Source organism: Alosa pseudoharengus, unplaced genomic scaffold, assembly GCF_046254945.1.
Source record: "Alosa pseudoharengus isolate Yale_2024_CS ecotype anadromous, Long Island Sound unplaced genomic scaffold, YU_APseudo_1.1 YU_APseudo_1.1_scf_18, whole genome shotgun sequence".
Lineage (NCBI taxonomy): Eukaryota > Metazoa > Chordata > Actinopteri > Clupeiformes > Clupeidae > Alosa > Alosa pseudoharengus.
Window position 1 is genome coordinate 20205130 of NW_027468650.1, and position 27919 is coordinate 20233048.

Sequence of the window (27919 nt, forward strand, 5' to 3'; positions counted from 1 at the left end):
CTTAAATACATTATACTTGTATAAGAGTATAATAGACTCCTCCAAGAAATAAAAAATAGTGTTTATTATAGTTAGTCCTAGTGTTGTGCATGTTGTGATAGTGTTTTGTTTACAGATATGTCTGAGGGAGTGTGTACTGTATGTCCAGTGTGTGTGTGTGTGTGTGTGTGTGCGTGTGTGTGTAAGTGTGTGTCGTGTGTATGGGCATGTGCATGCGTAACCTTTGTAAACCTCACACAGTGTTTCTGACTGCACGCACTTTCCTATTCTTCAGTTCTCATCATGTTTTCCTTTCCCTCTCTGTGTCTCTCAGAACATCTGAGCCAGCCCACCACAGTCCTGGCTGACAGCATGAGTGACGCCACAAGCCCCTCGCGGAAGCATGGCCCGCTGCAGCCCCAGTCGTCGGGCAGCGGCCGCACCATGATGACGGCGTGGCGCCAGCAGCCATACCTGCACGAGCCCATCTCCTCCAAGCACGTGTGCTTCTACAAGAGCGGCGACTCGCAGTTCAGTGGCCTGCCCGTGGTCATCAACAACCGCACCTTCAAGACGTTCGAGTCGCTGCTGGACAGCCTGTCGCGGCGCGTGCCCCTGCCGTTCGGCGTGCGCACCATCACCACGCCGCGCGGCCACACCACCGTGCACTCCCTCGACCAGCTGCAAAATGGCCACTCGTACATCTGCTCGGACCAGCGCACCGTAAAGCCCGTGGACCTAGAACGAGCGCGTCGGCGACCGCCGCCCTGGTACCACGCGCGGCCAGCCAGCGGGCCCCGGCGCCGGGCGCTGCACCAGCCCCAGCGGCTAGAGATCCGACCGCGGCGCAGGGGCCGTAGGGGACGTGAGTCCACGCCGCACCTGCTCAGCACGCCCAAGAGGCTGGTGGTGTTCCGCAACGGGGAGCCCGAGGAGAGGCACACGCTGCTGCTGCAGAGGAGGAGCGCCCGCTCCTTCGAGGCCCTGCTGGACTATATGTCCGAGGTCATGCGCTTCCCTGTGGTCAAGCTCTACATGCCTGATGGACGCAGGGTGAGAGCCTCTTTTCTTTGTCTTGTTCTGGAATGTTCTTTATTTTGTATCGTTTGGGGATGTTTGTTTTCTTTTGTTTCTGTGAGTTTGATTTGCTTGGTTTTGCAGCATCATCTACTCTCTTTAGGCCTTTTCCACACACACACACACACACACACACACACACACACACACATACACATACACACTAGGGTTGCAAAGGGGCGGAAAATTTCCGGTAAATTTCTGGAAACTTTCCGGAAACTTACCATGGGAAGTTAAGCTGGGGAATTTTGGAAATATTCCAAATTGGAAACGTTCATGGAATTAAAGGAAATTATAGGAATTAATGGGAATTTACGGAAATTAACATGGAATTTTGGGTAATTCATACAAACTGTTTCATATACAAACATTAACATTTTGTTTCGTAATAAGCAATATGATTTGTATGTTCGGATTTTTGCTTAGTTTAGCATACAAAGCTGGCTAGCATGCTAGCGGGAATCCCATTCTCTGCCTATGGTTTACTAGTGTGCTAAACTAGCAACACTGAACTGCCCAAGATACACTACACCACTCAACAACAAAATCTGATTGGTTGGAACATTTTTTCCCCATGCATATGAACGCACCATAGATTTCCTTTATGTCTACAGGGCTCTACACTAACACTTTTTTCCAGGAGCACTTGTGCGCCCAAGTTAAAAAATTTAGGAGCACAGACAAATATTTGGGCGCACAGTCACTTCTGTACTTAACTTACACATAATCTAACATTACACTGCAGCTAACAGTTAAATATGCCAGTGCACCAATTGCGAATATTAAGAATGACAACATTTAAGCTACAGGAAACAGGATTTTAAAGATCAGTGCCTACTTTATTTTCAGTCTGTTCTATTTTCCTATATTTTGTTAATGTAAAATAATATAATACATTGCCACATTTGCATTTAGCCTGTATATCAAGTATCCTGCCAAATGTATTTATTTGTGAATCCATCTGTAGCTAATCCAAATATGCCCAAGGTGACCTATCTGACTGCATACTGCCTAATACTACTACTAAAACAGTCCATTTTCTCTTCCACAAAACCCAACATAGGCTATCAAGGATATATATATATATATATATATATATATATATATATATATATATATATATATATATATATATATTTAAATATCTGCATTGATGGGGGCAGTAGGCAAACGTTAGGTAGGCAAACTTTCGTTTTGCACTTCAGCTTGTATTCAGTGTAAACAAACAAGCATGCGTGGAAGCCTGGAGTTGTCAGTAGCGTTCTACCTTTGAATAAAATGGGAGTATTACAGGAGGCTACTTTTGTGCCTGTTCGCTACAGCTATATTTTGCATATTGCAGCCAATACGTCAACTGGGCTAAAAGGCATGTTACCTTTCCTTCTCTCACTGCATTCTCAGAATCTCATCCTGTTCCTCCTATATCCGATGAATTCGGTGGATAAAATAACTAATTTCTTCAATCTTTGCATCTTGGCTCGCTCTAACTTTCCGCTTTTTCTGCGCGCTCTTCGATTTGATAGAAGCGACTACTAGCAAGTCACAACGTGAAACTGCTAACGTTAATGGGAGGTGTAGTTTTTATGCTGCATTCGCGACGTGATTCTATGGTTTGCACAGTAATGTTTCTCGATGTTGCGGTGTATTTTGTAGACAAACATTGACATGGTTAGAAGTCATTCGCACCAGTGCGCCTAAATATTTTTTTGCACTCGCACGCCATCATTTTTACTCGCATGTGCGAGTGAAATGGGCGCACTGTAGAGCCCTGGTCTAGCAGCCTATGCCGATTGCTGTGTGCATGTGATTGACATATGTGCAGGGTAGAAATTTGACTGAAATTGCATTAAATCAGGTTGTTTTAACTAATATTATGCTGCAAGATGGGGTTTTGTCCACTACATTTAAGTTCCCTGTTATAGACTAACTTGCCATATTAAAAATTCCCAGTTTATTCCCATTAATTCCCGTTTATTTCTGTTAATTCCCATATATTCCCGTTAATTCCCATGGAAAGTTTCCAACTTTGAAAATTCCCGGAATTTTGCAACCCTAACACACACACACATATTTCATGTATCTTTCGTTCTCACTGCCTTTCTTCAGCAGTAAGCCACACAGATACAAAAATCTTACTCGCTTCACCTGTGTGTTCACCTTTGCACAGAGCGCACAGTCACAGCATGATGTGGACCTTGCTTTGCATGATCAACGTCATTTATAGTTACCTTAATCTGGCCTTACATCCACTCCTTCTATTTTTGGCTGTGTTACCCTCTGCAGTGAGGGAAACGTGACAATAATGCAGTGGGGGGTTGCTGCTGTTAGTGTGTTCGGGTGGTTTTAAGCCAGTGACATCATGGTTTGACCCACTGTTGCTGGGCGTGTAAATAACTCCCAGAAAGAGAGAAACCAGTAATCTCCTTTAGTGTCTCATCCTCTTATGTCCCAGTGCATGCTGGGAGTGCACCTGACAAGGGACATCAGGATCGCATGCTCCTCAGTCCCCCCCCCCCCGGCAGTAATCAGTCACTGCACAAAGACAACAGCGCCTATATTAATATAGTTTCATATAAATCATGACAAATAAACCAAATAAACAATTTTAAATTAGTTTAAGACTCAAAAATACATACTTGTGTTCAATAACAGACTTTACCACCAAGTGTTCAACTGTGATATATAGAGAAGTAAAGTAAAGTAAAGTAAAGTACCAGGACATAATTTGATGTCTATTAAAAGTATGTTAGTCATGTGTGCCTTTCACACTGTTCTCCTTTGTCACAGGTGGATGGTCTCCCAACTCTGATCCTGTGCTCTGGGGTATTGGTGGCAGCAGGCCGGGAGCCATTTAAAGTAGGAGACTATGATACCCAGAGGCCGACTGCTCCAACATGGCTGCCTGCCAAAAGAGTTGGAACCAAATGGGTGCATCCCTCACACCGTAAGTCTGGCCTTTATATAGCATCTTTCGTGTGTAGCCTACGGTGTGTGCATATATAGCAGCTTTTGGATGATTGCAAAACGTGTGTATGCATGTGTGTGGTGTTTGTGTCACAATTGCCATTACATAACTTTACTACCCAACTTTGATATCTTGTTAAAGTATTTAAATAATTACCAGGACTTTCTGTACAGATTCCTGAAATTAAATATCATAGCATTATGATGTGTTTCTTTTTATTATTATTATTCAAAATTCTGTGATGAGGTTTTTTTTAATGAGAATTTGCTCCCCTTTATAGTTGGATTTCAATTTCAATTTCAATTGAATTGTACTTATAGAGCGCCAAAACATTACACATGTGTCATGGCGCTTTACAGAGTGTTAGGCAATCAGAGAAAAGAAAAGAAAAGAAAAGAAAAGAAAAGAAAAGAAAAGAAAAGAAAAGAAAAGAAAAGAAATTGAAAGGATTTCCCCTCCTTGTTTTCAGTGTGAGACTAAGATAATTCACCCAATCCTCTTTATCATGAACTCCAAGCCAGGGGTGCCAACAGTGAAATTAAACTTAAATTGGTACATTAAACTCCATTAAACCAAATAGTTTCAGAAGTGCAGCAATAATCAAATAAAATCAAATATTTCTTGTAAACGTTGATTTTAAATTCCAAACAAAATACATGTCCATATCTGTTTAGCCCTGCTGCCTTCAGCGCAGCCATTGGTTATGTTGAAAGCACTGAGCTGTCTGTCATCAAATAAACCCCCCCCCCATGCCGGATAAGCAATTATGATTAGTTCCTGGGGTTTTGGAAAAATGGAAAAAGGTGTCAATGGCCTCTTTGCCAGACTGACCTGCTGGGCAAATCTGAGCAAATTCAGATTTGCCAAATAGTTCGCCCAGGCTAATGAGACCTTGGTTTTCAGTATTTTGTAGAGGGAAGGATGGCACACAGTAGCACCTCACTGGCAGCTCAGTTGGGGGCAGCTATCTAGCCCCAGCACCTCTCAGTGCCAGCCTTAGTTTGCTCAGGCTCATGTGCATGTTTCATAACCATTTACCAATCTGTGGAAGAAAATATCGTTTGTGAATGGTGAGTGTTTGTGGGATGTGTCTCTGTGTGGGTTTTTGTGGATGTATTTTTACTGCTTGTCTGTGTGTCACCCTGTCTATGACAGAGGGCTGTGTGGTGTGAGTAACGTGTGTGTGTCTGTGGGAGGGATGAGACCAGAGAGTGCTGAGGTTGTAATAACTACTGTAATACCTTCAGCGACCTACTTACACCTCATACCGCTCATACAGACTAGTCCAGATAGGCGCTAAGACATGGCTCAGTCTCATCATGCTATCCTGCTTGGTGCTTCATGGAACTAATGTGTGCTTTTATTTTGTTTTCTTTCCTTCATGCTCCCTGGCTGTTGTCATCTGCCTTGACATGGATCATTTGACTGAATGGTCCTCTCCCTTCTCCTGACTCCTTGGACCTTATCAATGCTCCTGACGTCACACTTTCAAAGGGAAAAAGAAATCAGGATCCAGCAGCCTGAAATCTCGCCTCTTTTCGCCATCCTCAGAGCGTTTCTTCGTGAACCAGATCCACAACAGTGTGGCAGGGAGTGCGGGAGACTACCCCATTAATGCTGCCGGCTCAGTGGAGATGGAGACTGGCAATCCCCTGGGCTCCTTGGCTGGGACAGACATACTGACATATGGAGAGGCCATGGGTGACACCCAGACACTTCCTGATGATGACATTGAAAAGTCCTTCCGCGTCAATCAGGACGGCAGCATGACGGTGGAGATGAAGGTCCGCCTGACCATCAAGGAAGAGGAGACGGTTCATTGGACCACAACCCTCAGTAGGTCTGCAGCATCTAATCAAATGGGAGAATCAAGTATCATATCAGGTGATGTGAACACTGGTTTACGAGACAACTCCCACCTCCTTCCGGATCTTGACCCTGATGCTGCTGCCATGGAGACCAGCTGTTACAATCAAGATTTGCCCCCTCCAATGATGGACAGTGCATATTCTGAACAAGCTGGGGAGAAAGAAGAGGAAGAACAGGGAAGGAACGCACAGGTCCTAAGTTCCCTTGCCCACCGAGTGCCTACACCAGGTCCACGCAAGGCCTGGCAGATGCAGGCATCAGTAGAAAATGCTGAGCAGGGGCCTGAGAGAGAGGGTCAGGAGGGCGTAGTGGGCTCTTACTCCTACAGGGAGGAGAAACAGGAGTACTGCATGGTGCGGCAGACAACCAACCGGCCAGTGCCCAAACCTCGGAATGCTACCCTTTCAGAGACCAACAAAACAATGAACTCTAGCACAAGTATGCAGTCCCAGTACAAATCTGCTGAGGTTCTCAAGCTTCAGAACAGTGGCGAGGAGATCAGGGAGACTGTCCTCCACATTTATGAGCAGCAGACTTGCCAGGACAACTTTGTTGCCAACACACAGGTGCGGGTTCAGGGTGTATCTCTGTACAGCCCACTGCATGGCCGGCCTGCCACCTCAGAGACTGTGTTCCCAGCCTCTTCAGAGAGAACGTTCCGCTCATCCAGCCTGGACTTGGAGTCTGAGCAGAATCTCTCCTCTGCTAGCAAGTCAAATAGCAGAGGGAAGCAGAATGACAATCTCTTATTGTCTTCCAACTTCAACACACCCCTTTGCCAAACCTCAGTTGGTACTGATAAATGTTCTACTGCAGTCTTAGGAAAGAAGATTTCTGATTCAAATCAACAAACAGCAGAATACAATGGAGATACCCAGATCCTAACTAAGAAAAGGAAACCTGTTAAATTTGTGTTAAAAAAGAACAGTCACATTTTTCAAAGCACAGCGTCAGAGAAAAAACGGAGTGAACATGTAGCAGAAATTCTGAAAGGAATTCGCAGAAGAAAAAACAATCCAGGCACTTCAGTGGGACTTGTAAAAGGTGCAGAGCGCCTCAGAGTCAAAACTGCTCAAAAGCTGCTCAAGAAAAGACAGAGAATGCGGGCAGCTGAATATGATGTGCCAGGTTCTGACAAGAGTTCCTTACAGAAGAGTTCGGCAGAAGATACAACGCAAGTAAAAGAGCATCAGAATGAGCTGTCAAAGGCTGTCACAGAAGATAAGAAAGCAGAAAAAAGTGAGACCCTAAATGTTACGCAGAAAAGAAATGTTCTTGAAGTTGAGGGGCTTCGAGGCAAAGTGGCCCTGATTCGCCAGACATCCATGCATGATGAGAAGCGGACCACGCGGGAAACGGTCGAGCTGAGCGAGAGCGTTTCTCTGCCTGCCCTCAACTCCTCGTCCTTCATGATAAACGAGTACGTGGAGCAGTGGCTGCTGAAGAGCCGTGATGATGCCATCTCAGAGTTGGAGGAGGCACCTCCCTGTAACACGGACCTCAATTCTGAGTCTGCCTCTCAAACAGGCGATGAGCCAAGAGCGCTCTTCCATGTCAGCACTGACAGGGAAGCATCTTTTGAGATTGGCTGTGAAATGATCCATATGACTGAGGACCCCAGTGGAGATGCTTTAACAGCCAGCCTGCCCAGTCTAGTGCAGCTCTCACAGATTAGTCAGGATCCATTTGAGGCTGTAGAGCCCACAATACCTACAACAGAGCTAATGCAAACACAACAAAAGGATTTAAATAAAAGTAATGGTTTTCAGAGGACACCACCAGCTAATCCAACAATGGAAAGGAATACAATGCCTACAAACAGTAATCTAGCAAAGGAAAATGAGCCATCTAATGACTCTCAAATTTTCATTGACCCTTCACCTCCCAAACCATTACCCAGAAGTAATACTTTAGAAAAGAAACAATCCGTCAACTTGGAAAAACCATCATTAAGATATGAGTCTCAAAGAAAAGCAATCACCAATCAAACATCAGATAAAACACCCCAACCCAGTCAAAAGGTTTGTGAAGAGTCACTATTGTATAGCTCTACCTCATTGAAGCCCAGTCCCATGTCCCCTGTGGTAGAGAACACACAGATGGTCACTAAATCCACAGAGAGAAATATAGCATCATCTGATTCACATAGACAAACCAAACAGGTTATAAAAAGCGCCAACTTCCCCCCACCGCCTCAGGACACTGAAAGAAGACCCCAAACATCAAATGTAGTAGCAACCCAAAAGTCCTACACAGTGAGGATGGCGGCCCGTCCCGACATGAGACCAGTTGTAGAACAGCTCTGCCTATCCATCCACTCCATAAAAGAGACAACTCAGCAGAAGCGTCCCTCATGCCTGGAGAAGTCCAACAGCTTGCCTGACTTCTCATCCCACATCGCTTCAACCTTCGGGTCATCCACTCGCGTCCTCTTGGCTTTTCTCTCTGTAATGACACTGAAGGATGGCCTTGCCAATCTGAATTCAAACAAGCAACCAGGCATTGATAACCTGAGTTACTCAGAAGCCCTGAGGTTACTCGACTCCCTTAAAGAGTTAGCCAGGATTGAAGATGCACATGTTCTGAGCGAAAGTCTGAGTGCCCTGCAGAACTCAATCTCCAGGCACTTGCTGCAAAGCTGGAGGGGATTTCAGGAGCTGAGGGACCAGGTGAGGAGTCGCAGTGTCACTCCCAGCAGCTCTGAGAGTGAGGGCCCTCCCGATGTCGAACCAGAGGAGGAGAAGGTCATCCAGGAGCTCATGGGAGAGCTGGGAGTACCAGAGAGAGTCAGAGAGGAACTGGCCAAATTAAACAGCACAGGTGAGAAGAGTGCATACGAACAGGCAAGCATTAAAGAAACCCTGGCGACTATTAAAGGTCAAGCCTCTCACTTCCAGAATGTGAAAATGAAGTTCACTGAAAACATTGTGGGGGGAACCAATCAAGAGAAGATACCTGAAGAGCACAAATTGACTGTAGAGAGTGCTGGGGAGAGTTACCCCAACCAAAATACTGTTACAGTGCAACAATCTGAAGAATACTTTAAGGAGGAGAGTTACGACCAGGAGAGCACCGAGAGTTATCACAAAGAGTTGGATGCTGAGGAGGGCCACTATGAGGAGATGGCTGAGTCGCTACCAGAGTTTACACTGAATAGCTTTACAGATTCCCACCCCGTAGAAGATGCTGCCAGCGTTGCAGATTCAGGGATGGGTGAAAATGTCACACAATCCAGTGTTGCTTTGTCTAATAGCAATCTGATGCCAAATGTGAGTTCAGGTGAACAAAATTCAGCTGATGAAAAGGGGCAGCATGACTCAAAATGTCAGTTTATCTACATGGATAGCCAGGCAGAACATCTTGCACAGTCAAAAGCTGAATCTGATATTCATCCAGGCAGGCAACTCAGTGATGAGAAGAAATCAAGTCAAGAGGAGATGCTTATGGAGGAACAGAAAAATACTGATGAGACAGAAAATAAAGGGGTTGAGATCCCGAGGAAGGAACCCACAGAGGAAGAGACTGAAGCAGTGGAACCACAGATTAGTGTGGAAGAAGAAAAGCCCTCCAGCTCTGAAGGTCTAGAAGATGAGGAAGATGAAGATGATATCTGTGAGGAACTTATGGGTCTTTCAGACGAGCAGGTAGATGAGAGAGATAAATTTAGTGACACTCAAACCCAGCATGCACCTCTGGTAGAATACATTACTAATGCTAGTCAGACTAGTCTTGCTCAAGGACGCCATGAAAAAATGGGTGAAACTGAGAGTAAAGGTGAAGCCTTGAGACAACTTAGAGAAGCACCTACCTTTCAAATTCATCAGGATAATGAAGAAAAACTAAAAAAACAGGAGAACAGTGCAGTGAAAAATGATGGAGATAACACTCATAGTGAGGGGAAAGCCCGTCCCTCTCATACAGAGAGGCCTTCAAGCCCTGTAGAGCCCCATATCATCTTGGAGAACCCAGAGTGCTACTCCATCTATCAGGAAAGTTATTTGGCAGAACTGCAGTGGGCAACAGGGGGGGTAGTGAGTCACAGGACTGCCTCTTTTCCTTATCCTGAGGAGAGGACTAACGTGGGAGGACTTATCAGTAACTTTGAAGAGCAGCCAAGGCATGTTGAACAAAAAGAAAAGAAAACCCCCAAGAGATCCAGGAATGAGCTCTCAAGATCTCATATTGAGGTCCCAGAAGTCTCTGAGAATGATGATTTCACTAGTGTATCCCATCTCTCTGATGAACAGACTAAGATAGAGGAATTCATGACGGGAACTCCAGAGGCAAAGCGATCACCAAGCGTCAAGGAAATCCGGCAGACCATTTTGAATAATACCTCCTCTCAGCTTATTAACACAAGCAGGAGCTCCCCAGCATCAAGAGTTACATCCCCGCTGGCTTTCAGTTATGACTCCAGATCTCGAGACTCAGAGGGCAGCCCTCAGGCCAACAGAGTGAAGTCCATCAGGGAAATGTTCCTGGCCAAAAGCAGCTCAGAAAATCAGTTTGTTCAGAGACGACAGCCTGGCCCTCTCAGGACTGATCGATCAGAATCGCGTCCTGCGACATCTGACAGTGGAGCTACTGGATCCCAACATTCCCCAGATGTCTCCAGTGCAGAGGAGGACACAGGGAGAATGGCCATAGCTAAAGGGTATGTCAGGAGAACTATTGAACGTCTCTATGGAGGGGGCGGAACTGGAAAAGCTCCTGAGGCAAACAGACCTCCGTCTGCATCCAAAGGCAAGCGAAAGGAAGCTCTCTTGCAGAATACTGTCAGGAGCCTTGCTGCCGTCCACGAGGCTCGCTCACGTGTCATATCTGACCTGTCTTACTTCAATGCCACAAGCTCATTCGACATAACTGAGCCAACGCAGTGCATCGCCATGAATGCCCAGGTGGGCAGCAAAAATGCAGTTCTCATCGATGAGGGCCGCTGGCTAATGCGTGAAAACCACCCCCTCCAGACCACACTACTGGAGTCACCGGGTACACCTGCAAACATGAAATCCTCATCATCAGACTATGAGTGTGAGACCACTAAGGGAGACAGGAAAGAAGATGCCCCATACTCCCACTTCAGCTCTGCTAAATCACACAGCACAGATACGGAGGAGCCAGTTGTTCCACATTGCACCTACCTCACCCTACCACACGGGGGTGACTCGGAACCTGAGGAGGACGAGCCCTGTCCTAAGGCTGACCCTTCCAAGAAAAAGAAAGAGCAGAAGGTGGCCCCCATCACAGAGGCACCCAAAGCGTGCTCAGAAAGAAATGGAGTGCTGCCAGCCTTCATCCCAGAGTTCAAGAAAAGCAATAATAAAGTGCACCCTTTGATGGACTTCCTGCCACTCTCACCCCCAGTGATGACTCAGCCGTCTAAAAGACAGGCCTCACAGGCCACACAGATGGGAGTGGCCCAGCGCACTGCTGCTGAACCAGACTTTTTGGAGATGCTGTATCTTGCGTGTGGAGAGCATTGCCCCTTCCTCTGAACCAACCACTCAGGAAACCTGCTTATTCTAATTTAAATTAGCGTGCTAGATTGACCGTTAGAAGACCCTACAATTAGTGTAAGACCACACTAATCCCTGCAAGTAGATCAATACTGTACATGAGTTCCAGCAACAAACCTTCCTGAGGTAGTGTGAGCCTCTGTAGTGTGTTGAGCTAGAGGAGGAACCTTTAATGTGAAAGAGCATGCAGTCGCATGACAAGTGGACTGGACTTATGATGGACAACTTAACAAAAATAAACCGTGAAAGCTACTGTATAGTGCCTAATATCATGTTGGTAAAACTCCTATGATCTTGCATGAACAATTGAACATGTTCACAAAATCTTCATGTTTTTGTATGACTCTTTAATGTAATCTATTCATCTTGCTGTGATACCACTATGGTAAGCGGAGGTCTCTATATTTAGCACACAGAGATTGTATGTCACCCCTCTTGGAAAGCCTGGGTAAACTGGCCATGATTCAGAAAGGCCATTTGGGTAATCCTGTTTTAAACTCTTTAAAGAGCTCAGAAGTGCAGATGCCATAGTCCAGGTAGTCACACAAGGACACGCCAATTCAGTTGAAAACAAACAACAACCTGTTTTTCCAGTACATGAAAACGTACATACCTGGACATTTTTAAAGAGTTCATAACCTATGCACCAACTATTGAATTAAATTTGTATTAAATGTATATAAAATACCCTGTTATCACAAACACAATGTAGGCTGTGCATTTTAACAGTAGAAACAGGCAGTGTAATATCATATCAGTGGTGATTAGTTAATAAGAGTAAGACCATGTGAAAATCAATGGCAGCTGGAAACTGTATGTTTCACATCTTTGTATGTTGTTATGCCTTTGTTCATTAAATACACATTATATTCTACAATGTTGTTGTATCCTGTGTGATGTGTAATGTTAAATAGGCTTGGTTGTTGATTGGCTACTGTGGGAAATCCCCTATACAGCACAATGAACTTAACACCTCCTTTATTTACTATCCTTATATCTTTTTCATAAGCACTTTATAATAAAACCCATTATCTTGTACTTTAAGGTTATATAGGAGGAACATTGATTCTGAAACATCTTTGTATCATATTATTAGTCATATAGATAATTATAATTTATACTGTTAAATGGTTATGGATCTGGTCAACATAATCTCTCATATATTTATCTGCAATCAACTCTATTGTACCTATGTTGTTGTTCTTGCTTCTAATACTGTTGCTATGGCCACTATGATTACCATTACTATGATTACCATTGCCACCACTTCCTCTTCTACCACCACTACTGTGACTACTACCACACATTGCATTATTACAAACAACTGAGCATTTATATGATAATGCATGTAAAATAATGCTGTTCTGCTTTCTTTTTTAAGTAAGTTGGGTTGTTTTTTAAGATCATTGTGTTGTTACAGGAGAGCAAAGGAATGCAGGAACAGCACTATGTATACATATTTACCGGAGAAAGTGGGAGAGGGGGTACTAAGGTCAGTTATGACATTCTGCAGTGAGCTTGTTTATCCACTGGGTGCCAGCATTTATGCAAACTTGGGTAATCACAGGTGTATGTCTTTATGCTTTATGTATCTTGTTGCTATGAAATGGGACTTTGAGTCCAACACTCATCTAACAGTAAAATATGCAATTGCTTAGACTAGTGTTTGAATCAATCCTCTCTTCCACGCTATCTTTAAAGTAATAAAGAAGAGGCTTTAATAAAGGAATCATCCAGTTTGAATATAAAATCAATTGGCCTTTGTATCAAAGGCTTGACATGTGAGTGTATTAAAATGAAGACAACAGTCATGCATTGTGCATTCAATGAGCATTGTATAACACATAAATGAAAGTAGAGGGCCGGAAATTCAGAGAGGCCTGGTGAGAGAGAGAGAGATAGTGTGTGTGTGTGAGAGAGAGAGAGGGAGAGAGAGATAGTGTGTGTGTGTGTGTGTGTGTGAGAGAGAGAGAGAGAGAGTCCCAGACAGAAACCTTCCTGTGTCTGAATTCCTAAACTGAAATATTATTGCAGAATGGCTTAAAACGTTCAGTGGGACATCATCATGTATGACCTTGCATGATAGTATTACAGTATGACATTCCTTTGACACTTTCCATCATTATTAAACACCTTGTGATATTACTACAACATTGGTTATTTATTGGTTATTACTATAACAACAAAGCAAACAACCATAACAGTGTTTCCCTGGCAGATCTAGAATGGATTTGAACATCCTTGTGTTTTCATACCCCAAGACCCCAAGACCCCAAACATCCCCAAATGATCTCCAACCTCGAGCCTAAAAGACTGAAAAGTTTCCCAATGACAATGAGAAGCATATATATATGAATCAGTTTTGCCTTTTTATATACTGGTATTCCGAACATACTATTATTTTGTAATCAATAAAATATACGTAAATACACTGGTATAAAATGGTCTTGTTCTGAACCAAGTAAAAAAACAATAATGTGTGATTTTTCTTCTGACAAACTGAGTTGCAATGGCAGAAGGGTATTTCTTATGGTGTGTACATTCTTCCACAATAATCACTGGCACTCTGAAACATCTCCAGTCCTCATTTTTTGAAGCAGTCAGCAGGAAATGCCTTTCGTGTGTTTACGCTATTCTTTCCTGACCCAAATCTGCTCTTTGAATTCAGGCATCATAAGCTATACAGTGAACACAAAGAAATGGTAATTCACATTTATATTTGGCCCTCTAATATTTACCCTTACTTGTCATTGTGTCTCTATTGAACTTGCCATAGTGCTGTGATAAGCCTGTGTTGGAGTGATATAGTTTTAGTGATGTTATGCAACTTAAAAACAAGTGTTCCGGATGCTTTAGGTAGATGCCCTGATAAGTGTTTTTTTTTTTAGAGAACAACCATTTCTTTATTTTCCATGACAAGAAATGTAATTTCCCCCATTTCTGATGCTATCAGTGGTTCGTATCCCCAGCTGCGCGAGGCAGAGGTGCAGAACTCTTCCCCGGGGATCCAGGGCACTGGAGCGTTATTATGTTATTATGCAAATAGATTATAAACACACAGCGTACAGTAGCAGGAAGTTTGTCTCTCAAACCTCTCTTTGTGCACTCTGGATGAAACAGCATCTGAAGCCCATGGGCTGTACACGATATGGCAGGAAAATAAGTCAAAATTATACAGCGTTACAATCGTGGAAAGGATACCGTTGTGAAAAGACTGGGAGAACCTACCTTATGGGTATGTGTGATTTTCTGTTTTCCTCTGGATATTTGAGGTTGAATATGAAATTGCCAGACAAATATGGACTTGTTTTATGGTTGCTATAAACATGTTCAAAATTCTGTTGCTGGTAATGAGCCTAGAGGGTTAGTTAAGTGTTTCTTTGAAAGAATGTGCTTTGTAATAGATTACAAATGAATGAATGATTTAAAAGGTTGTATTTATCAGTGGACTCTTATGCTGTCATACTCTCAGTTATGACAGTGACATCCCTTGCTCTCTTCTTCCCTCATTTCTGATGAAAAATGCTCTCCTTGTCTCATGTTTTCTTTTTGTTTCTGTTCCTGCACTTTGCTCCAAAACATCTCCCATGTTCTTCCTCCACACTTTCCTGGTTAAAGGATGGGGTGTGCTGGCTCAGTACCCCTCATTCCAAAGTCTCATGCACTGCAGCCAGATAGGGACAGATACAGCTTATCCCCCACAGCCCACAACCAGGTAATGCTTTACAACACCCCCCCCCCCCCACACACACACACACACACACACACACACGTACACACACCCACACACAAACCACACACGCACACACACACACACACACAATCACACCACACACACACACACACACACACACACACACACACACACACACACACACACACACACACACACACACACACAAACCACACACACACACACACACACATACATATATACACGAACATACATGCACGCAAACTCAGACACACTCCAGCAAATATTTAAAATGATATTCCGGTAAGCTTGTGGGACTAGAATGATGATCTCAACCTCCCTTCCCTGTTTTCTATCTCCATAGAAACAAGGACTTTTACCTGGACAGGTGCTACAAAACAAAACTGGTAATGTCTCGCCTGAGAGCATGTGTATGCACGCAATATATTAGTACACGTCAGATGCTCATGTCATAAACAAAGGTGTGTGTGTTTCCTTGTATTCATTTACATAGAGCAAACAAGTGATAAGATCGTGACTGCGCTGTACCCATATGAGAGCAGAAATAAAGGGGACCTGCCTTTTAAGAAAGGGGAGAGAATGAAAATACTGGCTGAGTAAGTAGAGGCGCATTGGTAAGACACACACACACACAGTAGCCCATTGAAATACCCATACAGACACACTCCCTCATGTGTATGAGTATGTGATGCTGTCTGTGTTTAAGGGCGGGAGAATGGTGGACGGCCAAGTCACTGACCACTGGGAAGGAGGGGCTCATCCCATCCAATTATGTAGCTGCTGCCGAGAGCTTGGAAATCAAAGAGTGAGTTTTCTGCTCTCTCTCTCTTCTGTCTCTCCTTCCCCTGTCTTACCCAGAGGGTTGACGACAATGGGAGAAAACCCTCACAGCCTCAACCCTCGATGTCATACAATATTCATTCATGTTGCATTAGACATCCATTGATTTGCCTGCCCTGGAGCATATATATATATATATATATCCAGCGTGAGCTCTGTGATTTTAAAATGTTCTTGATGGTGTTACAGATGGTTCTTCAAAGACATGGCCAGAAGAGATGCCGAAAGGCAGCTGCTCGCTCCAGCCAACAAGCCAGGAGCCTTCCTCATCCGAGAGAGCGAGACAACGGCAGGTCTGACACACCTCTACACTTACACACCATGTCATTGCTTAGCCACTCTCACAAGGCCATTGAAATGTCAATAAGTAACACAAACGCTAATGCTAGTTTTTAATCCATGACAGGGACGTTCTCCTTGTCCCTAAGAGACATAGGAGATGACGGCTCTGACATAATCAAACATTACAAGATCCGTAACCTTGACAGTGGAGGCTTCTACATCTCTCCTCGGAACACGTTCCCAGACCTGACCAAGCTGATCCAGCACTATAAAGGTGAGTCTTGGTCTTTCTCACAGATAGTCTCTCTTTCTTGTGCCTGGTGTGCTATGCGAGCTTTTTCACACGCAGGAGAAGCAAATGGACTTTGCCGTAGGCTGGGACAGCCGTGTGTGAAGCCCAAGGTTCAGACGCCCTGGGACAAAGATGCTTGGGAGATCTCCAAAGACACCCTGCAGATGGTGAAGAAACTGGGTGCTGGGCAGTTTGGGGAGGTGTGGATGGGTGAGTTGTTGTGTGCGTGATGTGTGTGTGAAAGTGGTTGAGTGAATGAGAGAATAAGAGAGAGAAACTGAGCAGAGTCAACTTTGTTTATAGATGTTTACAAACAAAACAAAAAACAAACAGCTTTTCTCCATCGGGTCTCCTCTCTCTCTCTCTCTCTCTCTCTCTCTCTCTCTCTCTCTCTCTCTCTCTCTGTGCGTGTGTATGCTGGGCAGTGGGAGGTGTCCGTAGGGGTATGGGTGGGTGCTTGGCTGTTTTTGGTTTGGTACCATTGAGTCACAGAACTGAGAATAGTCAGTGAAGCAGACCACACTTCCCTTTCCTCCCACAGAACTGGCAAGGCCACAACACAGTGAACTACATTACAGAAACTAATGTTCCAATTATACACTTTATACTCACTACACTTTATATTTTCCTTTGTCCTCTCTCTAGGGTTAATGTTGGTAACTAGGATTTGAAGTTATAATTCATAATGGAAAGTAAACCATACTAACAGATATGTGCATCACATTTCAGCTGCAATGTTTGTTATTCTCTTCCCTTTCAGCAATGTATAACAGAACCACGAAGGTGGCGGTGAAGACTCTGAAGGAAGGCACCATGTCTGTCGAGGCCTTCATGCAGGAGGCCGATCTAATGAAGGGCCTGCAGCATGACAGGCTGGTCCGCCTCTACGCCGTGGTGACCAAAACCCCTCCCATCTTCATCATCACCGAGTATATGTCCAATGGTACCCACGCACACTATGTAATTGTTGTCTGTAGTGGTTGACAGTCTGCCATCAATTTTAACAGATGAAAAACATAAGCTCTGATTTCACATGCATGCAATCTGCTGAATTTCTAATCATGGAGTACCACCATAGACCATACTGAGGTCATGATGGTCGATATAGCAAAAAGAGGGCACATCCAGATACAGCCAAGTCTGCACTTCCTTGTACCTTGCACCAAAACATCCTGGCATCTGTATGTCAATACAACATAATGTACACACTGTGCACAGTCCTGATATATTCAGCCTTGGCCTGATAAGCTAAGTTTTTTCTGATGCCTTCTAAAGTGTACTTTATTCTCAGGGAGTTTATTAGATTTCCTCAAGAGCCCTGGAGGGAAGAAGGTGCTTCTGCCCAAACTCATCGATTTCTCTGCACAGGTAAGTAGCCACAGGAACACTATAACATTGTTAGGTTATTTATTCACCACCTGGGACTTGTGTTGAATAGACACTATAAACCTTTGTTAATCTGTCAGAACCTGGCAGGCTTTTGTTAACCTGTCAAAGTATGTAAAATAAGTGTTTGGTCTTAGTTAAGCTGTGTTTGTGTGTGTGTGTGTGTGGGGGGGGGGAGGCGGGGGGGGGGGGGCAGGGAGTGTTGGTATATGCAAGTTCCCTTATTGCAACTAAGGTAGAGGAAGTGGAAAAGTGAAGAGCTGTCATGCATGAAGTGGTCGTAACTGTGTGTGTGGCTCTGTGCATGACAGATTGCGGAGGGCATGGCCTACATAGAGCGGAAGAGCTACATTCACCGAGACCTGCGTGCAGCTAACGTCCTGGTGTCTGAGAGTCTGCTCTGTAAGATTGCAGATTTTGGCTTGGCGCGTGTCATCGATGATGACATGTACACGGCCAAAGAGGGTAAGGTATTCAGTTACCAGCAGCTCTCTTGATGGGTCATTCCCAGACTCCAAGTAGTTTTGAAAACAGTCACCACACAGCTGTGAAAAGATGTGAAACCTATCTTGAGCCTAAATAATGACTAACACCATGTCTGTACAATCTGCATTCCATAATGTATGTTAAACTGTCTGTATGGAATACGTAAATTAAGAAGTTAACGATTTATGGAAACAAATTGTCATTGAACCTCAAACGGCTATTTTTGTCTGTTCCACAAATAGCTGCATTTTATTGTACTGATTCTGTCCATCATGTTATGGTTTCATCTTGAAGGGGCCAAGTTTCCTATCAAGTGGACAGCTCCTGAGGCAATCAACTATGGCTCTTTCACCATCAAATCAGACATGTGGTCCTTTGGCGTTCTGCTGTATGAGATAGTCACCTACGGGAGAATGCCCTACCCAGGTGAGAGAGACCTACATCTTTGGAACCACTATCAGCTCCTTGTAAGGTTTATGTTGTCGGACAGTTGGATTGATGAAGAGGGTACTGGTCCATTGCCCTAAGAATGAACTCTAAACAGAGCCATTATCAGAGCAATGTCTGCCATCTACTGCCTAAACCATGGAACTGGAACAATTTTTATAAAGCTCAGTTGTGAGCATATTAGAATTGCATGCCATTGTCCCATGTTACAGTTTTTCTCAGTCACTTTGGTGCTTTTCTCAGATCAGAATGAAAATTCTCATAACTATTAGTTCAACCTCCACAACATTTAGTCATTTGTGCACATCATAGTAGCAATTTGTCCTTCCTCTGAACAAATTGTAAATGCTTTTGAACATGTATCAGTTGCTTTGTCATGTCAGTCAAAATTAACTATACTAATGGATGCTGAATAGTCGTTCCCAATAAAACTAATAGTCTTCATTTCATTGCTTGAGTCATTACATACAAAATTGGTGAATTAGTTATCAAATTCTGTCACAATGCTGTAGAATTGCAAAGAGCATATACAGTAAAACTGTGAAACGTACATATTCAGTGTCTTGTACTCACTTACTCCCCTAACTACAGCAATTTGTAACTTTACTGTAGTTTTCAAATGGCTGTACAAGTACTGTATAGTGCTGTCTTGAGCATTTTCAGGTAGTGTCACCGAGTTCTGGCCTTTTTTTACATGGGAAAACACTGAGAGCATAAACTGTCAATGAAAACATGACAAAGCCATTTGACTGTCTTGTTCATAAACGATGGTGTCAAGACTTCTCATTTTGATGACACTGGCAGTTTCATTGACATAAATATTTGCTTTTGAGGAATGGACTATCCATTTTGAGCAAGTGACATGCTTTTGCAGGTTATCCACTAGGTTTTGCAGTTTGCACTAATTGTTTTGAGAAATGCACTAACTGCACAAAGCGGCTGAGAAAAACTGTAATATGTAAAATATATTGAAATTAGTGAAGTGTAGGAGTAACTAGACATACAGGCTGTCTTTTGTCCTCCCTCTTTCTAGGTATGAGTAACAGCGAGGTGATGACCCAGGTGCAGCGTGGTTACAGGATGCCCTGCCCAGAGAACTGCCCTGCCGAGCTCTATGAGGTCATGATGATCTGCTGGCGACCAAAGGCAGAGGAGAGACCCACGTTTGAATACCTACAGAGTGTCCTGGAGGACTTCACCACAGCCACAGAGGGCCAGTACCAACAGCAGCCATGAGAGGGCAGCAGATACAGGAGTTTGTTCAGAGCCATTCTCAACTCAGCACTGGGACAATAGTACAATTGTTGCACTGGCAGTGGTGCCAATTCTTTTTTTAGATCTGAAGTTTTGCTTGTTACCATGTTTGTATCCAGTAACAAAAACAGTAGAGATCACAGATAGTCTTTGGACAGCCAAAATAGCCTAGCTAGACTAACAGGCATAGTGAGAAATAAAGCCCGGTCTATATTTAAGAACCCTTTCTGCTTATGTATACATATTTAATTGTATTAAAATGTCTTCCCCTTTATCAAAGGAAAATATCTTTGTTGGCTATTTTAGACACTTGGTTGCAAGGATATGATACAGGACTAGTTAAAAACTCATGTCTTCAAATAATGTCAAAAATCACAAAGATTGAACTGTGTTTAAAAAAAAAAAAGAAATACAAATCCAATGTAAAGGTTAAGATCAACAATTTATTAAAACATGTATATAAGCAATTATAATCTATTTAAAATAGTTAAAACAGCAGTGAACCAGTGGCTCAAACAGGCTTCTTCTTCAGTGATGCAGTAGACCTGACGGAGCGTTTGAGGGTGCGGCACAGAGTTGCACTGCGCGGCGATGTCACCGACTCTTTAAAGTTGGCCAGGAGGCCTCGGCGCGGCCTGGACGGTTCCACGGGGGCCTGCGAGAGCTTGGCCAACTCTTCCCGCAGGGAGGTCAACTCCGCTGCCTTCTCTGTGACATCACATTGCAGGCGCTCGGTCTCCCTCTCCTGGAGAAACAGAAGCGATTAAAAAGTAAAAAAAACAATTTACAATACTGAAGGATAAACATAGTGTTACCTGATACGCCAGTTTGTTCTGTAAAGTTTGAACCAGAGCAAGCTTTTCCATGTAGCTCTCTCCAGCCTCTTGCAGTGTGTCATTCAGCTCACAGATCCTACTCTCTAGGGTCACAATTAGCTGGAGGAGGATGAGGAGGAAGAAAAAAGAAAAGAAAAAAGTAAAAGCAGATATGACAAAAGTAAAAAGCACACATCAACTTTCTCAGAACACTGGTATGAATGCAGTTCTCATTTTAACTCTATTTTCCCACCTCTTGTTTTTCACAGCACAGTTTCTCCACTGCACATTTCTCCTTGTACATAAGTTTACATCTCTCAGCATCTAAAACAGAAGGCCAGTGAGTGATTATGCACAGATTCTGTACAAAATGAGCCTTATGGAGGGGGGGGGGGGGTTGATTTCACTACAGGTTGTCAAATACACACACCCGCATCTGGAGCAAGGGTCCCTTCATGCATGGTTTGGGTGGAACTCTCCTGGAGGGGGGAGAACATACAACCCACTCTAGAACTGGTTTCAGAACGACGCAGTTTCTCCTCCACCTCACTCAGCCTGGTCTTGAGCTCCTGAGTGTAATCAGTCCAGAGCCAGTTTAGTTACACAAATAGTTTACGCTTATACTTCCGTTGCACACTGCCTTTTGCTTATTTGTGTTACCTTCTCACGGTCCTGTGCAGTGTTGTACTCCTCTATGGGGATGTAGTCCTCCTCTACTCTCTCCACAGCACACTGGTAGGCATGTTCTTTGAGGGCGTCCTTGTACAAATCGAACGTGTTCTCCAGCTTCTCCTCATAACTCTCCTTCAACTTCGCCATCTGCTGACTAACAACAGATCGGAAAGACACAGACACAAGTCAAGTACATCGTCAACATGACTAATGATCAACTGAAACACTTTAAAGTTAGGGCAAAAAAACAAATGCAATGCCTGCTGAAGCTTTCATGTTAGCATATGCGCGCACACACACACCTATGTTGCTCCTCACTGTCCATGAGCTGTTGTAGCATAGCATCTCCCATCTCTTTGCGGATCTGAATCTCTTGCACAAGGTTCTTCCTCCGTTCAGCAAGCAGCTTGGTTCGTAGACTCTCAATAATGCCAAGCAACTCCTTCAGAACCAGGAGGGTAGACAAGAGACGGATCAGACAAATGAAAAAGTAGCATCAAAAGGGCGAGAACGCGAAATGAGAGAAGGCACATTAACCTAGACTCTTTTGCCTAAAATTAACTTTGTCCCATCGATTCAATGACTTTGCTCCACCACACCCACATAAACTCCTGAAACAAAAGGCATGTCTGTATGTCCATGCAAGGGCCTACCTCCTGAGGCAGAATGGACATATCTGCGTCATCATCCCCATCCAGCAGCTCTTCTTCAGACAGGTAGTTGTCCACAGCCTGCTGGTCAATCACCCCATTTTTCACTAGTGGTTTGCCATCCCGTCCAACCAAACGGGGAGCCAGAGATTCAAGAGAACGAGGTTGAATCACTTGGACCACCTGCATTACAGTGGCAACAGGGAAATTTATGGGAAAATGTCAGTTATCAATATCAATCCTAAAACTGTTTAATGGGAATTAAAAGCATTATAGTACCACCTGCTGAGCAACAGCAGAGAACTTCATGACATTGAGGGTCTCATCGTAGGTGGAAGCGCACTGGTTGATGTTGACGATCATGGAGGCCCTGCCCCTCCCACAGAACACACCCTGAAAGAGTCGCGTCAGCTTGCTCTCCCGGAACGGGACGTAGCCGCTCTTTACCCTGAAAACATCCACCGGACGTACACACACAGGCAGAGAACAAATGGATGGACTAATCAATCAATGGGCCCACTGATCTTAGCATGTGCATCTTGTACACGCTGCAAATCACAGACATACATCTTAGAACAAATCATCTGTTACATTTGAGAACTACCACCACAAGACCTCAAAAGAAAATCTGAAAATCAAGCTGGAACATTTTTGAAGAGTGATGTTCACTTGTCAATACCCATTGCTTCTCAGTGCTGCGATGCATTTCCCGAGGATGAGCAGAGAGGTGTTGATGTTTCCTGCCTCCTTCAGACGCTCCCCAAATGTCTTGGTTTTGTTGCATCTTTCAGAGCCGGCGAGGTCACACAGAGAGAGCCTGATGGAACGCCGGGGACAGAGATGAGAGCAGGTCAGTTAAAGGAACCCGGTCACCCTGTTCCCACTCCTACCTCAACCTCACCCGCAGGCGCACACTACTCACTCAGATATTCCTTGGACATCATTTCCATCAATCCGCAGGAGTTTGATGGTGAAAATGCTGTGGCTGGGAGAGAAAAGCAGAACAGGAAGCAAGACTCAGTGGGAATTCAAGCAATCAATCGTGCCATGGTACAGTATAGTGTGAGCAGAATAGCTGTACAACAGAAGACTCAGTATCAGAGATGCGTGTGGTTTTGTGCCTTCTGCTGGAAGACTGGTTCATCTTCGTAGAAGCAGCACTGCGGTTCTTATTCCCAACGCGTAGAACCCTGCAAGCCTCATCGGCATTATGGATATTCACCCATCTTAGATCTGCAAGCAAACATGCAAACACACACACACACACCAAAATGAAACAACCTGCAGTACAATTACAGAAAATCATTCAATAAAACAAATGTAATGTGTGAGGCTAGCAGACACCTCGGACATAAGAATTGCCATTGCTGTCATCACACACACGTAGAGAAGGGCGCTTCTTGGTCTTTGAGGAGTTGTTTAACTGCAGAAGGTCATAGACCTGCTCATTATAGATCTCATAGAAAGCCACCCACACACAGAACTGGACATGCATATCCTCTGCAGATGATTCTTGAAAGCAAAGGAGAAATAAATCAAAAAGGAGAATAAAACAAATGAGACAAGTGTTTAAACGCATATAGGCTGAAGAAAACAGAGGAATTCTGGAGGCCACTATTACCTGTCTGGTCATACGAGATTCCGGAAAAAGACAAACTAGAGACAGATGACGAAGAGCTGCTTCTAGACCTGCCAGTTTTCTGGGGCTCAGCATCAGACTGAAGACAGACACATTACATTCAAGTACTACTGGTATATTTCACTTATTAAGCTGCAGATGTCTAAAATGATCTAAAATGCGTAACGTCTACATGCATAATGTCAATTACACACTAACTTTAATGCATCAATGTGTACATTGTTTATTTAAGTGTGTTGTGTGACAGAAATAAGTGTGTTGTGTGACAGAAATAAACCTCTCGAAGAAGGCTGAAGAGAGCAGCTTTGTTGAGCTTCTCGATCTTCAGCTGGACTGAGTCAAGCCTCTGAACATCGCTTCCAAGATAGGGCTTCAGATCCATGACAACATACTGACGACCACTGATGTGCTGGAATACAATATCCAATGCCCGAGGCAAAATACCAGGGTCCTTGGCTGAGCCTGCGATATCACATCACAGGTCATTTACATTTTAGACTATTATACTAACAATGGTCCCCATAGACCACAAGACATTTAAACAAATCAAACAATAATTTAAAAATAAATACGTTTAAAAAAAAAACACATTTCTATCTTACCCTGGATAGTGTGGGTCTTGCCTGCATTGGTTACTCCATAACTGAATAGCAATGAATTTTTCCCTTGTAGAAAGTCCTGCACCTGAGTCCTAACAGTACCATCAAAGACCTCTGCTTGGCCCACCTTAGGCGCAAAGATCTAAAGCAAAGAGCAAAAGATATGCTATGAAGAACACAGTCAAAGTCTCTCTAATCTCATACTAGAAAGGAGGAGTACCTGTGTGAAGCTGAACTTATACATTGATTGGCCGATGCCTTTTTCACTGTTTTTCATAGAGGCAGAGCCTTTGGGCGCATGAAGCACAGCCGTCTCCGAATCCTCCAGCACAATACAGCCCTGAGAGAGATAAGCCACAGACACTGGTGACGAGGTGGCCGGCCGAGGGTACCTCCATGATCCAGGATCACGGGAGAATGCACTTCTGTACCCACCTGGTCCTCAGCACTGTTCAGCTCCTCTTTAGAGAACGGTCTCACCCTCAAATACACTCGCAGCTGCTGCTGCTCTGGACCATCAATCACTTCACTCTGCGACAACAAAATGTATAACTTGAACACAGCACACTTTAAAAAAAGACAGTTTTTCTAAAAATGTCTTTTTCATTGAAGGCCATCATTTCATCATCTATTCCGGCTGACAAAAGTGGACCATCTACAGTATTTCAGACTTGACCTGGGGTGTATTCCAAGTAGGTGGTCAATTGACAGACCTGGGTAAGTTAACCCAGAGGACGTGTAATCCTTCTAAAAGAAGTTTAGTTTGGAGAATGAAGCAACCAGGGGGGTATTCCAAGTATTACTTACTTGGAGTTAACTGACCCAGGTTTGTCACTAAACCACATACTTGGAATACCCCCCAGGCTATTCTATTATTAGGTTTACAAGTTCCTCTGGGTTACCTGACCTAGGTTTGCCACTAAACCATCTACTTGGAATCATGGGCTGGTGATGAACAAAGCTCAGTACCTGCATAGAGGCAATGGAGGAGATGCCAGAGAGTTCTGGTAAAGCCTTGTGACACGGTTCACATGGTTCAAACAAGTCATTGCAAGTTGACTCCATTGCCTCAAGGATATTTCCCTCATGTGTCAAATCCATAATGGTCTGAAAGGGGGGGGAAAAAAAATCACAGGATCTCGCAATTTGGAGTGACAATAAAATGCTGTATGTGTTTGCTTGCTGAACTTACCAAGAATTCACAATACCTTTGGTCAAACAAGCTTGACAGTATTCCAGAAAAGGGATGATGCTATTTACTTTTAGTATGTCAACTCAGAAAATACAGAAAAGCTGAGCCCTCAGACTTCAACTCTCAGCCATCAGACAGCGTTTAGGTGCATACTCCACCAAATCCACCAGTCCAATGGTAGGCTACCCAATCCAAATGCCCGATTCATCAAACTCATTAGCACTTTCACCTGGCTTAACTCAAAATTGCCAGTGCAGAGCAAGGACAATGGACCCATCAAAAAGGTGTGGCCAGTCCATGACATGCATTTTAACACAAAATCCCTAGGAATAAACAAAGCAAACCTTCAGGTGAGGATATCTCTATTCAATGTCCTATATATCTAAAAAGGGCAAAAATGAAATTGAGAAATATGAGGGCTATATATTTGATCAATTTATAGGATGACCTTATGTTAACATTAAGGCCTTGGACTAGGCAAACTACAGTGCATAAGGAAAGTATTCACAGCGCTTTACTTTTTCCACATTTTTGTTATGTTTTAGACTCATCTTAAAATGGATTCAATTATTTATTTTTTCTCATCAATCTACACACAATACTCCAACACCTCACAAAAAAGCTAGTGTTTGGAGTGTTTTGTTAATGTTTAAAAAAATAAGACTGAAATAATCCATTTACATATATATTCACACCTTTTGTTATGACACTTGCCATTGAGCTTTGGCGCATCCTACTTCTATCAGTGGTCGTTGAGATGCTTCTACAACTTGATTGGATTCCACCTGTGCCTAATGAGTTCACTGGACATTATTAGGAAAGGCACAGATCTCTTTATATAACTAGAAAATGTAATTTTGAGGAAATTACCAGTGCATGAAAATATAAACATACTGTATATTAACATAAAATGCAAAACAAACTTTTATTTGGAAACAGTTGGCAGGAGTCATAGTTGATAACAACTGACAGTTGAAATGTCGGAACAGTTAAATAGTTGAGTAGTTTAAATAGTTAAATTATTTAATAGTGAATTATTGTAGTGAGGACATTTTGAAACAGTTGTGGGCAGAGGAAATATAGGAACAGAATCTGTAGTCTTAAGAGAGCCAGATTGTATGCTTAAAGCATGAGACCGAGTATATCATTTAAAAGTTGAATTTAGATAGTGTAATGGATGTTGGTAGACAGAAAGTTGAATGGATGTTGATAGGCAGATTGTTTAATGGATGTTGGTGGATAGTTTAATGGGTGGATGAGTGAATGGTTTGAAGAAGATAAACAGACAGAAAGTTGGAATGTGCCTTATATCCTTTTAGAATGGAGAGACAGAGAGTTGGCCTAGTTGAGCAAAAAGCAGCTGATACAGGTGCAATCAGTTTAACTGGCCCTTTGATAGGTCCTAGTTGAGCAGCTGGAAGTTGATACAGGTGCAAATCAAGTTAATTAGCCCATTGTGATGTCATCAGCCCATGTTAAGTCTATGGGGAAAAATAAGCTTGTTTTTTATTATTTCAAAAAGTATAGTTTACAAAATTGAAAAATACATTCCCCAGGTGTCCTTTTCAAGACGTTACAAAGTTTGAACGAAGTTTCTACGTTAAACGGTTAAAGCTGAATTAGACACAGAAATTTGTTGGGAAGAATAAGAAGACGACTTCGGATAACAGAACAGTGCATTTTCATGCACTGTTATAATTGTCTGTAGACCTGCAAGACAAGGTTGTGTGAAGACACAGATCTGGGGAAGTGTACAAGAACATTCCTGCAGCATTGGAAGTGCCCAACACCACAGTAACCTCCATCATTCTTAAATGGAATAGTTTGGAACAACCAACAGTCTTCCTAGATCTAGCTGCTCAGCCTAACTGAGAAATCCGAGACAAAGGGCCTTGGTCAGACAGGTAACCAAGGACCCAATGATCACTATGAATGAGATCTAGAGTTCCTTTGAGAAGATGAGAGAAGCATAAAAGACAAACATCAGTGCAGCTCAGTGCCTGGTTTCTTCCATTGGGAATTGTAGCCAAATAGTTCAGTCTTTGTTTTGTCCTTAGGTCAAAAGTAGAATGTACCAGTTTTTTAATATATATACACATTCACAAAACACTCCAAAGACTTTTTTGTGGGGTGTTGTATTGTGTGTAGATTGATGAGAAAAAAATCAAAAATATATATATAAAAACAAATACTTTAAGAAACACTGCGAATACTTTCCAGCCTTGAGTGTTCCAGATAGGTTTA

The 27919-nt window shown here is 43.3% G+C and overlaps 3 protein-coding genes across 3 annotated transcripts; 2 read left to right on the plus strand and 1 right to left on the minus strand.

Annotated features, from left to right (window-relative positions):
* The first annotated feature begins 206 nt into the window (after positions 1 to 206).
* LOC143131483 (oxygen-regulated protein 1) lies at positions 207 to 11385 on the plus strand. Its single transcript, XM_076291136.1, has 6 exons — positions 207 to 216; positions 314 to 1032; positions 3844 to 4000; positions 5573 to 7584; positions 8089 to 9534; positions 10138 to 11385. The coding sequence occupies exons 1-6, from the start codon at positions 207 to 209 to the stop codon at positions 11383 to 11385; spliced, it is 5592 nt and encodes a 1863-aa protein (XP_076147251.1).
* Positions 11386 to 14488: 3103 nt separating this feature from the next.
* LOC143131075 (tyrosine-protein kinase Lyn-like) lies at positions 14489 to 20488 on the plus strand. Its single transcript, XM_076290463.1, has 13 exons — positions 14489 to 14641; positions 15025 to 15121; positions 15465 to 15507; positions 15615 to 15717; positions 15828 to 15926; positions 16151 to 16254; positions 16368 to 16517; positions 16593 to 16745; positions 17296 to 17478; positions 17827 to 17903; positions 18233 to 18386; positions 18702 to 18833; positions 19888 to 20488. The coding sequence occupies exons 2-13, from the start codon at positions 15026 to 15028 to the stop codon at positions 20088 to 20090; spliced, it is 1497 nt and encodes a 498-aa protein (XP_076146578.1). The 5' UTR covers positions 14489 to 14641; position 15025; the 3' UTR covers positions 20091 to 20488.
* A 131-nt stretch (positions 20489 to 20619) lies between these two features.
* Positions 20620 to 25458, minus strand: LOC143131484 (kinesin-like protein KIF20A). Its single transcript, XM_076291137.1, has 18 exons — positions 25453 to 25458; positions 24919 to 25014; positions 24704 to 24823; positions 24487 to 24625; positions 24162 to 24346; positions 23867 to 23963; positions 23590 to 23757; positions 23367 to 23478; positions 23168 to 23230; positions 22925 to 23062; positions 22525 to 22693; positions 22249 to 22428; positions 21898 to 22037; positions 21584 to 21749; positions 21354 to 21492; positions 21177 to 21247; positions 20924 to 21043; positions 20620 to 20853 (listed from the first exon to the last, which is right to left on the minus strand). The coding sequence occupies exons 1-18, from the start codon at positions 25456 to 25458 to the stop codon at positions 20620 to 20622; spliced, it is 2343 nt and encodes a 780-aa protein (XP_076147252.1).
* Positions 25459 to 27919: the final 2461 nt, after the last annotated feature.